We start from the raw sequence: 13675 nt of genomic DNA on the forward strand, positions 1-13675 counted from the left end.
TTCTTCTTTATATTGTGTTTTTTAATAAAAATATATTATAAAAGAAATTAATTTTGTCAAAGAGATGTAAGGGCTAATTAAGTAATTATTTGACAAACTATTTAATTTAGGGTCTGTCACGGTTAAGTTTATAATTATTTTCATACATACTAAATTACTAATTATTATACTATATCTATAATAGTATATCTATTTTGAAATGCTCGTTGTTGATGATTAAAAAAAAATAATAATAATTAAGAGACTATTAATTTATAATGAAATTAGTATGTAGTAACATTATAATTACTTGTAAGAGTTATTCATCCAAAAAAAAGTATGAATATAATAAAAATATACTATTATTAAATAAATTAATAATTTTTTTACACTATATATCACTGTAAATTATATATGATTTGTAGGACAGTTTCTAATATTTGTGTTACAGTAACAATATAAATATGTTATGCAAGAAGCTTTTACTTTATACGAGAGCAAAATCCGGTTAATTCAGGTGAGAAATGAGAATAGAGAGAAGGAAAGTTTAATTTGTTAATTTGTTTTGTGGGTTGACTTGACTGGTTGTTGCAAAAACTGAAAACATAAAAAAGTAGAAAGCAGAAAAGCCGAAAAAGAGAGAAAATGAGTCTGCTTCAGTTACCTCTGCGTTTGGCTAAAAGGGGATGTACTTAGTACTGCTCCAGTTACCTACTACGTCGCCCAGTTCAGTTTATACATGCTTTCCAATATTCATCACAATTTTTTTTTTATCATCCTTTAAATCTTAATTATCCCATACCATACCATACTACAGAAATTATTTTTAATATGGAAATAGAGATAGTGTTTTGGTTGAATATTGATATTTGAAGTGTATTACAGTATTGTGGAACTCATTCAACACGCTCCCACGTGTTGGCCAGGATGTTGCCACGTGTCAAACACGCCCCCACGTGTTGACCTTTTTACCTATAAAATCCACCTATCTGTAATTACACAAAATAATCTCATTTCCCAAAAAAATACCAATATTTCTTCCATATACAAAAAAACCAGCCGAAGTAATGCACATTGGTAAAGTTCAGCTCTATTGTTGCTGAATTAGTCCTAATTTTTTTAAAATCAAAAGTATGTTTAATATAAATAAAAAATTTTAAAAATATTTTTTAAATTTTTAACAATTTCAAAAACAAAAAAAATATATGTTTTTTTTTAAAAAAAAAAGGCTTTGTTCTTCATTTTTAAGGACCATATATATTGTTAGTTTTGAAAAAAATTAGGTAAATATGTATATAGAGTAATATTATAAATTTAAATTTTTTTGTTAATAAAATTTAATTAAGTTGATTTAATATTAACAAAAATTAGTTATGAATAACATTATTCAAATCTTATTATTTAATTTAGTAAAACTTATTTAATAAAAAGATTTAATTGTATATTATTCATCTATAAAATATGTTTCAACATTTAAGTTAGCTCCAAAAATACTTTCTAGTGAATTCTAAAAAAAGGAATTTAATACACATCTCATGTATTTTTTGTTAGTGTCTTTTTTATAGTCAGTAAATTTATCGTTTTCTTATTGTAGAAATGAATGATTATAACGAAGACTATGAACTATTTTATTTGTTTCGACTTATAACATTAAAGTAATCATTTCATTCGAGATGTATCTTACATTTAACTGAATTATAATATCCAAATTAGTAATAATTCAAAAAGAAAAATATTGAGTCAATTTGATATTTAGATAATAAATGAGTTAAAATATTAAAGACGTACATAATGTACTAGACTAATTGCTTTAAAACAAATTTACTTTATAGATTTTGTTGGAGTTTTATATAGAAAGATTTTATTGGAAAATTAGAAGTTTGAACATTTTAATACATCTATTGATTATAGGAAGTCATTTAGATAAAGATGTGTAAAATGTCTTTTTTTTAAAGATGTTTTGTAGTAATTAAAATTTAACATATATAATCGATAAAATCGTATTATTTTTGTTAAAATTACGCTATAAAAATTAATTTGACCGAAAAAATAGTGAATTAAATCTTGAACTAGTCTAAATTAATATTTTTTTATATAGAAAATAATTAAAATACTTCTATTATATATATATATATATATATATATATATATATATATATATATTAAAATTAAACTCTAATCCTATGACGGCAGAGAAGTAAAGAGTTAGAATTTAAAATTCTCAAAATTAATATATATAAATATATAATAAAAGTATTTTAGTCATTTTTTATAAAAAATAATATTAATTTAGACTAATTTAAAATTTAATTTACTATTTTTTCAATCAAATTATTTTGTTTGACCTAATTTTAACAAAAATAATACGATATAATTTATTATATATTTTAATTTTAATTATTAAAACTATCTTTAAAATTATTAAAACTATCTTTAAAAAAAGACATTTTAAAAATCTTTATCTGAATAGCTCCCTTGACTATAATGTGTATTTATGTAAAATGAAACTTATAATTATGACATCCATATTCTGTAACAAAGTCAAAATATTAAAACTCGTTTTCTTCCCAATTTGGCACAAACCTAACTACCTGACTTTTTATCGTCAATTAACTAATTCTGCTTTCGGTTAATTAATACTAACATTTAAACTTAAGTACTAATGGTAATAGGAATAATACATACTCTGATTACTCAATAAAAACGGAGGAAAATCTTATAGGTGAGCTCGTAATGAAGAAACTTCATTAAAAAAAGTCATGAGATGAGATTCATCCTCATTCATAATCTGTATTGAAGAAAACATGCTCTTCTTTCACATAAAGCTCTGCCGTTAGCCAGTGCATAGTGGTGGACGCTTGTTTCCGTCCACGAGACCACAACCCCACTGTCACACAGTAATAACAAATAACAAATTAAAATACATGGAAAAATCTCCGATGACTGGTCACCGAACTCACCGGTTTCAACCATGAGAGAGAAAATGTTTATATATTCCATCTTCTCTTATATTGGGTCCGAACTCTGAAAGTGTTCCTTCACCATTCTCATCTCTCTCTTTCTCTTTCTATTCTCTCTCTCTAACGTTCCATGGAATCCGATAGTCGCCGCTGTTTTCACTCTCTCCGACTCTGAACTAATCGCCGACTATACAAAAAATGCAACAACCGCAGATCGCGAACCTTCTTTCTCACGATTTGTTCTGTGAGTTTCCATCTTCTCTTAGTGTTTCCACTATTCCAGTGGCCGGGAAATTTTCCGGCAAAGTCATAGTGACTGGACGAGCTTCTAATTCTGTTTATATTCTACTTCGTTTTGTTTCTTTTTTAATTTTTATTTTTATCTCGATGCAGAAGAATCGTTGTTCCGCGAAGAAGCTCTTTGAATTTCTCTCTCTAGAACTCCGCTGTTTTTGCTTACATTACCTGTATTTTATGTTTGCTGTGTTCGATCGTGTCGGTTATCGCCGCCGGAATCGTTGCTTGCCGGCGATGTTGAAGTTCAATTAGTTTTTTACTGCTTTAGCTCGAAATTGATAAAGTGTTGTGAAGAAATCGAAAGAGTTCTATATAACTTGAAGATTGAAGAAGGAACGATGTTCGATCTTAACCTGAATGCCGATTCCACTCAGCACGATGACTCGCCCGTGCTGCTCGGGGAGAAGATTCCGGAAGCGTCCTCCGGGACCTCGAATTCCTCCGTGGTGAATGCGGAGGGTTCGAGCAACGGAGGTGGTGCCGGAGACGACGACTCGTGTTCCACACGCGCCACTGGCAGCGGCGATGTGTACACCTTCAATTTCGATATTCTGAAGGTGGAAGGCGGGAGCGACAGCTCCGTCGCGACGAAGGAACTGTTTCCGGTGAGCGCCGGGAACTGGCAGGGGCAGGCTTCGACGTCGTCGATTCCGGCGAGGAAGAGCTGGATGGATCTGTCGCTGGATCAGCATCGAGGTGAAAGCGCGGAGATGAAGAAGATTGTTCAGGTTCAGCAGCAGCAACAGCAACAACAGCCTCCGCAAGCGAAGAAGAGTAGGAGGGGCCCACGCTCAAGGAGCTCGCAGTACAGAGGTGTCACCTTCTACAGGAGGACCGGAAGATGGGAATCGCATATCTGGTTCGCACCCTTCGTTCATATTTACTCACTTTGATAATTTCCCCCAAATTTAGGTGGTCTAGTTCTGTATTATCTATTGTATGGCAATTATTTGATTGGTGAAATGCGAATTTATTTTTTACCGCGTTTGAATGTGTGAAATACATCTGACTTGCGGTTTTTGTTCTTTCCTTTTGTGTTTTCTTTTTTTTTGTGTGTAGGGATTGCGGGAAACAAGTTTATTTGGGTATGGATTTGTACTTTGGGTTACTTTAATCTGTGTTTTTATTCTAGTCTATGTTTGTTTGCTAATTTTTTAGTGTGTTCCAATGAAATTTGTATTGGGCCTTGTAGGTGGATTTGACACCGCTCATGCCGCTGCTAGGTACAACTTTTGATCTTTATATAAATTTCCTTTGGTGGTTATGATTTAGATAATTAATTGTTGTCCTTCTCCTCACTGATTGACTTGGAATTTTTCAAATTCAGAGCTTATGATCGAGCTGCTATCAAGTTTAGGGGACTTGATGCTGACATCAATTTTAATCTCGTTGACTATGAGGACGATCTCAAACAGGTTGGAATAAACGCATAAGCTCTTGATGAGTATTAATCTAGATGGACCCTTTGAGTTGTTGTTTACTATTTTCTTAAATGATTAATGATGAACAGATGAAAAATCTCTCCAAGGAGGAATTTGTTCACATACTCCGTCGCCAAAGCACTGGTTTCTCAAGAGGAAGTTCAAAATACCGAGGAGTGACACTTCACAAATGTGGCCGGTGGGAAGCTCGAATGGGACAATTCCTTGGCAAAAAGTGAGGACCTACTTTTATGTAAACTAAAACTGAAATAGTGGTCTGCTATGATTATAGGATTAGATATTAGTGCGGATTCATGTGCCTATTGGCTTCCAGGCGAATTTCGGCTTAGTTCTCAATGGGTCTGTAGGCTTTTTCCGTGTTTGGAGAATCATGTCTAAGATGCCTGTTTCAAAGAAACAATTGGCAAAGGTTGTTTTTGTCATAGAGATTGCACTGCTTTCGTGCAGGTATATATATCTTGGGCTATTCGACAGCGAAGTAGAAGCTGCAAGGTCTTAATGATACATGAATTGCATTGTACCTGCACTGAATTTATTACCCTGAATTATCAACTCATTAGGGTTGCAACCAACATATGTCTCCCTTTTGATTTTCTGCAAATTAGGGCTTATGACAAAGCAGCTATCAAATGCAATGGAAGAGAGGCAGTCACTAACTTCGAGCCAAGTACGTATGAAAGCGAGGTCAAAACTGAAGCCATTAGTGAAGGTAGTTTTCCACAGCTATATCCTCTCTGATGTATTTGTCCATTTGATTTTCAAGCTATTGCCGCAGCAAAAAATGTGTGAAACATCGTTTATGTTTATCTTTAAACTAGGTGGCAGTCACAACCTTGACCTCAATTTAGGCATGGCTACCCCAGGACATGATCCCAAAGAAAACAGGGGGAATCTTCAGTTCCAGTCTGTCCCTTACGATGTGCATCCCGGAAGAAGTTCGAGGGTATATAGCTGAACTTTACTTCTTGAATTCTTGATTAATTAATATTTGTTGCACATTACGAGGATCAAAGTTTTGTAGTATCAGTTTGACATCCTTTATGCACTCAAGCAGTTCCGTAACCAAACAATCTTTATAGACATTTAATTGTCGAGCAGAATTTTTAATGGAAGAAGAGTGCTTTTTGGCCTTTGTGGGGTTCTCCTGTAACTAATTACCACCTTCTTTCCTTTGACATTCATGATCTTTGTGAAACATTGTTTCTGGTATTGATCTGTAATTTCCTACATTTTTGTCTTTACTACTAGTCATGATTAGGTTCCTCTTAATTTGCAGATGGAAACCCATGTTAATTCAGTTATTGGTGATCCGTCTTTGAAAAGGCTGGTTGTAAATGAAGAGCGTTCTTCTGTCTGGAATGCCTCGTATTCGAGTTTCTTTCCCAGTGAGGTGAGTTCACTGTCAATCCTTATTACTAGGTTTACAGCTGAAGACAGTAATGTAATGTTGTTATTCATTTATTGAGTGCTTAATATAAAAAAGTAGAATGTAAACTACTCGTATGTCCTAGCAATCAAAGTTGAGTTTGATCTTCAGGGAATCCTATTTATATAATACGATTAATTTTTATCCATTTTTGGCATAATCTATGATGTCAAAAATGTCACAGGGAATTTGACTCTATTATGTTTTATATATTGGAAAATACTTACCGATGACATCTTCACATGAAGATAACATTGTAAACTGTTAGATGGTTCAATCAAACATGTTCCTTCAAATATATCAAATTATCTAATGATTCACAATGTCATTTAATGTAAAGATGTCATCATGAGAGTATCCACCACAATGGATTGCTCCGAAATATGTGCTCAAAAATCCTAAGAGGAAAAAGAAAATGGTCATTATCATTGTTGTGTTAATAAAATAAGATGACTTTGGAATAAGGGTAATAAACTGATAATTGAATGATAGGATGGAATAGTATTTCCACTGAACATTCCATAATGCATTACTTTTCAACTTTGTATCCTATACTAATGGAGATCTTTATAAACCAGTTTGTTAACAATAGTTGAAATATTTGTCAGGAAAGAGCAGAGAGAATCGGCATAGATCCCTCACATGGAGTCCCAGGCTGGGCGTGGCAAACTCACGGTCCGGGCAGTGCTACCCCAGTACCACCGTTCTCTACTGCAGCATCATCAGGATTCTCAATTTCTGCTACCTATCCATCGCCTGCCATCTTTCCAACAAAACCGATGAACTCAATTCCTCAGAGTATCTCATTTACTTCATCCGTTGCACCTGGTAGCAATGCAGCTCATCAATACTATTACCAGGTGAAGTCCCCGCACGCACCATCCTAACCCATCCTTGTAATGCAGACATGAAAACAAATGGCAGCATGTCTGCTGAAAATTCTTTGTATAATTCAGTCACTGATTGGCGTATACTGAGATTTCTGATTGGCACCTCTTGGGGTGAAACCATTATGCACATAATGTGTGAAGGAAATGCTCTATATCTTCAATTTAGTTGTTGGTTGTCAAAATCCATGGTATTCCTTGCCAATTTCCAGTTAATATTCAACCCTGAAAATAGAAGGAAGAGAATGCCTGTTGCTGTATTTTCTCGTTGTGAATTTATCAACGTGCGTGGTTGACATTCTCGACAGATTAGGCAAAAATAGATTTGTTTGCTTTTCTCTTTCGTTACATTTTTCAAAATGACAAAAAAAGAAAAAGAAACATCTATATTTTTTTGGGAAAGAAAAACTTAACTTTTTAAGGAACTTTATGACTGCGCTCCAATGTTGCAGCTTTTAATCCGATAGACCAAAACAGTTCCTTGAATAACTAACTGTTCATGCAAGAATGTCTCCGTTTTCCTTCGTGATTTTTTTTTTCTGGAAATTAATGTCCTTACTCGGTCTGACCTATCGGATGAAAGTGGGAAAAAAAAGGGGGAGAGAAAACAGTGAACTGTGATATCTCACGACTCACGAGTCAAACCTGCAACTTCATTGGAATGAGAATTACCATATCCAGATTTAACGCGCAAGGGTGACAGAAGTACATGCTATTGCATTGGTCGCATAATAGCACTGTTCAGATATTGGAGCTGCCAGTAAATCTCTAAATCAATGGAGCAAGCTCCAAAGCCATGAAATCTGATGCGTCTGTTCTTTTGTTTTTTATTTTACCTCGAGAAAGAAAAGAATCGTTCAAACTAGGATCTCTATTATGGCATGTGAGGAAGGGTAAGTCAATAGTCATTAATACTTTTTTCTAGATATTTTTACTAGGGATTTAGATCCTTTAAATTTTGAATTTAACTTTAGAGAGTAAAATATGATCTATTACCATTTATTTTATAGGTGAGACTAAGAGAATACATGAGAGAGAAAACATTCAATGGTGAGAGATCTCACTTTATTCTCTAGAGTGAAAATCTAAAATTTAGAGGATGTAAATTCTTTTACTAGACTTAATATTCAAATTGTTTGAACATCTAATACTTGTTTACCTCAATTAGTGAATTAATTACTATACAATCTAAATTAATTATTTGAGATCATTATTATTGGCCATAAACAATGTGCGCAAAGAAGGCCTAGTCCAAGACCTTATTGGACTTGTTAATATGGGTTTACAAAAAAGTCGTATTTTATATTATGGGGATTCAAGTTGTTAATTTATAATTTAGATTCAATAATTCTAGTTGTTTTGATGGAATATTTCTCTTATTTTCGTTCTCTCTTGATGATTTAAATTATATGGTATCTATTGTTGAAGGTGTCGCAAGAGTAGCTTGAGAGCGTGTGAAATTGGGAGATCAAAGAAGAAAAATTTGAGAGATAGAAGCTAAATCAGTAAATGGCAAAACTCATTATTCATTGTAGGTTCATTTGACTTATATACACATGTGTATATCTAGTTATTATGCAGCTACATGATAACCTTTTCTAATAAATATCTCAATTAGCTCTAACTAACTCTACCACTTGCTGAATTATGCTAAATACTAACAAGCTGCAACTAAACGATTCTGTTAAGTAACACCTTCCCTTAAGTTAGGAGTGCAAATGTTTTGCAATCTTAGCTTGACAAACAAATTGAAAAATATATTGGGAGCAAGTGCTTTAGTCAGCAAGTCAGCAACTTGTTCGTGAGTTGAGATAGGTAGAAGGTGGATTAATTTCTCCAGCATCTTGTCCCTGACAACATGGCAGTCAACCTCTATATGCTTAGTTTTTTCATGAAACACCGAGTTGGATGCAATGTGGATGGCTGCCTGACTATCACAGTACAGGCTTATTGGTTTCTGCAACTCCATTACCAAGTTTCTGAGTATTTTCTTCATCCAAATTGCCTCTCGAGTTGCTGATGCTAGAGCTCAATACTCAGCCTCGGCTGAGGAAGAGGCAACATTAGTATGCTTTTTGTTTTTCCAAGAGACAATGGAGCTTCTAATGTAAAAATAGTAGGCAGAGGTTGACCTTCTCGAGTCTGGACACGCTGCCTAATCTGAGTCACTGAATCCTGTTACCACTAAGTCTGATTGTGCAAGGAAGAAGAGACCTGTTGCTTTAGCCATCTTGATATACTACAATACTTTATGTGCTTCCTTAAGGTGTAGTGTGGTTGGTTTCTCTAAAAATTAAATCAATTTTCCAATTGCGTAGCTAATATCAGGCCGCTAAATACAGCAGCTTGCCAATAAATTTCCTATAATCAGTGTTGTCATTGAGGAATTCCCCCTTATCTTTGGTCAATTTGGCACTATAGTCCATAGGTGTGGTGCAAGGTTTGCAGTCTTCAAGTCCAGAATCTCGCAGCAAGTCTAGTGCATACTTTCTTTGATAGAGCGCAACACCATTTTTGCTTCTCTCCACCTCTATTCCAAGGAAGAATTTCAAATCACCAATGTCCTTGATTCGGAATCGTGCATCGAGCAGGGCTTTAATTGATTCAATTTCACTTAAATCATTGCCAGCAAGTACAACATCATCCACATAGACAAGTAGAGCAGTGAACCCAGTCTTTTGTGATTTGGTGAATAGGCTATGATCAAATTTTGACTGCAAGTAACCATGCTCAAGGAGAATAGACTTGAGCATGTTATTCCATTGTTGGCTGGCTTGTTTGAGTCCATATAGGGACTTGTTTAACTTGTAAACAGACTTTGGGGGTGCATTTAGGCCTTGGGGAACTTGTATATAAACTTCTTCCTCCAAATCACCATGTAAGAAGGCTGTATTAACATCAATTTGCTTCAAAAACCAACCTTTCGCAACAGCTAAAGCAAGGACAACTCGTAGAGTACTGAGCTTCAAGATTGGACTGAAAGTGTTCAGATAATCAATGCCCGGGACTTGTGTGAATCCCTTTGCCATTAACCTGGCTTTGTACCTGTCAATGGTGCCATCTGGATTATGTTTAAGTTTGAAGATCCACTTACAGCCAATAACTTTCTTGTGTGGTGGAAGAGTTGTAAATTGCCAAGTTTGGAGATGCTTCAGCGCGTTTAATTCTTCTTCAATAGCTTTTCTCCAATTCGCATCAGATACAGCTTCCTCATAGTGCTTGGGTTCTTTGTCGGTGGAGATGGCCAAAGAGAATGCCTTATGTGATGGTGAAAGTGCATGATAGGACAAAAACTGTGAGATGAAATATTGTTTGAGTGAAGTTGTAGAGATGTTCATACACTAAAAATCTGATAGGTATGATGGTTGTTTTCTTTCTCTGGTCTTGCTAGGCTACCATCTATAAACTTCAATTTGTTCTTTGCACTTAACGCTAACAACATAGATCTACTCCAAGAATTGTAGTTATTTCCGTCTAGAATTTCTGAAGTGAGAGGAATACCAGTGCTTTCTGATGGATGCAGGTAATAGGGACTTAACAAATCTTGATTCAAACTGAGACTATTCCGTGTGATTTGTGCTTGGATCGAAGCAATTTGATTCAAGACGTTACTTAATGCATGTAAATCAATACCAGAAGATGTGTTATTGAACAATTCCGCCATTGCTGTCTAATCTTGTTGATTTGCAAGATCAAAGCTCTGTGATCCTTGAATTGTGAATACGTGCAAAGATTCAGCCTCTCATCTTCCTCAATCCTCTGTTAGTCACACACGCTACCCTCTTAGGGTCCATGCTCACCGCACCATGTTAAAGGTGCCGCAAGAGTAGCTTGAGAGCGTGTGAAATTGGGAGATCAGAGAAGGAAAATTTGAGAGATAGAAGCTAAATCAGTAAATGGCAAAACTCATCATTCATTGGAGATTCATTTGCCTTATATAAACATGTGTATACCTAGCTATTATGCAGCCACTGTACCTGATAACATTCTCTAATAAATATCTCAATTAGCTCTAACTAACTCTACCACTAGCTGAATTATGCTAAATACTAACAAACTGCAGCTAAACGATTCTGTTAAGTAATATCTATTAATATTTGTTGTTAAGTTGACAACATATTGAAAACATTGACATTAACTCTCGAAGTTAACATTCAATTTTACTTTTAAAATTTGATTCTTAAATTTTAATTGATTTAAATTGGACCTTAAAATTTATAATCGTAATTTACGTTAGTTTTTTAACTCATTTTTATTAATGGCATACTGATTTAGCACGTTAATCTGCCGCATTGAATAAAATAGAACAATAAATTATATATTGGCATTCAATATTCAATAGAATAACATTGTTTCACTTAATAGAAATTAAAATATATCTCGTTTTATAATTAACACTAATAAAAAAAATATATTTTAATCACTATTCATGTGAAATAACGTCATTTCATCAAAGATTAGAGATATCATTATATTAATATAAAACGATATCATCTTATTTTATTAAGTATAACAACTCAATATATCAAATTAGTAAACCGTAGAAATAATACTAAAGATTAATAAAAATTATAATAATTATTTTTTGAATCTAATTTGAATCTATTAAAATTTTAGGATTACTTTTAAGTTGGATGTCAATTTTGAAGGATAAGATGGAATATTATCTCTCTACCCTCTTGGATCTAATTTGGACTTCACGAAATCAAATCAAATGCTATTATTGAAAAGGTTGGATATAGATATAAAGCATTGAAGCCTAGTCTTGATCTAACCCCTCAATATTGGATAAGAGTTTTGCAGTGGAGTGTCCACCACTTCTCTTCATTAAAATAACATTAAAAACATGTGGCTCCAAAGAAAACACCCCATTGGTTAGGATTGTAGGACCACGAGTCGTGTGTGTGAAGAATTATTTGAAACTTTTTTTTTCATGTTTCTCTCTCTCTCTCTCTCTCTCTCAGGGTGGGTCATTGTTTCCCCACATTGGTCTCTTTCTTTGTTGTGCAACTCTGTCATATAGTAGTTGCTATGTATTATGAAATCATGCACGATTACTGTGCACTGTGTTCAACGTTTTCTTTTAAGGAGACCATACCTTCCCCACAGGTAACTCATCAATTATTGCTCACACAAATTATATTTACTCTTCGCAAAAAACAAGTATCATTATAAGTTATTACTTATTATAAACCAAAAGATGTAATATTTGCAAATAAATAAATAAATTGAATAATTGATTTTAATATTTTTTTGGTCGGAGGATAATAATTAACTTACATATTATGGTTTTCTGTTCACTAGCCAGTTGCCATGGGCTTGCTCGCATCCAACTATTTCTAACTTTGTTGCTATGACAACCATACAACACATGAACATGTCAATAGCCAAATAAATCCACCACACAAAAATGAACGCATGCAACATGGTGGGTGAAGAATTGAATGCCCAATAAAACATGCACATCTATTTATATGCATTATTGAATTAAACAAATTAAACATCGACAGATGTGAATTTTATTTTATCTTTTAAGTACTGCTAAAGAAATTGAAGAGTATCATTCTTATACAAACTCATTATTAACTGATACTCTTCCTCTCTTCCATGGCGTCATTCTAAGCAATTTCCATATCTCCACAAAAAAAAATCATTTCATTCGTATATGATAGCAACTTAATGTGCCAACTCGGTTTACTATTGTCAGAGATGAATTTAGGTCTAACATGAGTTACAAATTAAAATTTGAGTAGTTAACTTTTGGCATAATGCAATTTAAAGAGCCATTTTGGTATTTATCTTTAGATTGAAAGAAAGAATAAAAAAATTCTTACATAATAACATTAATAAGGATACTAAGTTGTTTTACTTTTACAACATCAAGGAGTTACGTGTATGCTACAGACTTTGTAGGAACTAGGAAGACGGTAGACAAGTTTCTTCTTCCAAATAATCAGGTAATTCAAAATATGTTTTTTTTTTGGAGCTGGAGGTAATTCAAGAGATTCTGAACTTCTTCTTTCTTTTTTTTTTCAATTTGGGCTGCTCAACTTTTTCTTTGGTATATAGTTTTTGTTGGTGGGCTATGCGGGCTCAATCAGTTGGGTTATAAGTGTTGGACCTAGGGGGCTGGATAAAAGAATAAAATTCAATTACCAAAAAAAAAAGTTGAATCCCAAGTCAACATATATTTGGGTACGTATACTTTTGAGAACAGCATGCACGATGCATGACTATACTGCATGATACACCGAAAGTCCGAAACAATAACGAATTGGTTTCACTCTCCAATCAAACATGACATTTCTTTTACAATCCCGCTACATTACTATCAGTTTCTTTCAACTTCTGCCAATTCTTATTTATAATTGTGTTTAATGGAAGTATCTTTATAGACATGTCTAATAAAAATATCTTTTTTATGGTTATATTTAATAGAAATATTTTTATAAATATATTTTCTGAATGTGTCTTTTTATATATGTGTTTAAAATATAATAATTAATTATTGTTAAAAATAAATTGACAGATAATATATTTGGTACAGTATACTTTTCCTTTTTGTTTTTACTAGGAAATTCCGTTAAATATTTTTTAATAAAAATGGAAAAATAAACAAAATGTTCAATGGGATTATTCTTATTTCTTATATTTCGTGTTGTGTTGAGCGTGAGTCTTGGTGTC

General features: G+C 33.4%; 1 protein-coding gene across 2 annotated transcripts; it reads left to right on the forward strand.

Annotated features, from left to right (window-relative positions):
* The first annotated feature begins 2684 nt into the window (after positions 1-2684).
* LOC107613011 (ethylene-responsive transcription factor RAP2-7) lies at positions 2685-7176 on the forward strand. 2 transcript variants are annotated; one of them, XM_016314827.3, is made up of 11 exons: positions 2999-3183; positions 3333-4095; positions 4296-4321; positions 4429-4459; positions 4564-4651; positions 4747-4892; positions 5126-5170; positions 5284-5387; positions 5497-5621; positions 5955-6068; positions 6713-7176. In XM_016314827.3, exons 2-11 carry the CDS (start codon positions 3575-3577, stop codon positions 6989-6991), a joined length of 1479 nt encoding a protein of 492 aa, XP_016170313.2. In that variant the 5' UTR covers positions 2999-3183; positions 3333-3574; the 3' UTR covers positions 6992-7176. The 2 variants fall into 2 exon arrangements, with proteins under 2 accessions (XP_016170314.2, XP_016170313.2); XM_016314828.3 differs by lacking the exon at positions 5126-5170 and having other exon boundaries at positions 2685-3183.
* The last annotated feature ends 6499 nt before the right edge of the window (positions 7177-13675 follow it).

This window comes from Arachis ipaensis, chromosome B8 (assembly GCF_059453495.1).
Source record: "Arachis ipaensis isolate K30076 ecotype BB chromosome B8, ASM5945349v1, whole genome shotgun sequence".
Classification (NCBI taxonomy): Eukaryota; Viridiplantae; Streptophyta; class Magnoliopsida; order Fabales; family Fabaceae; genus Arachis; species Arachis ipaensis.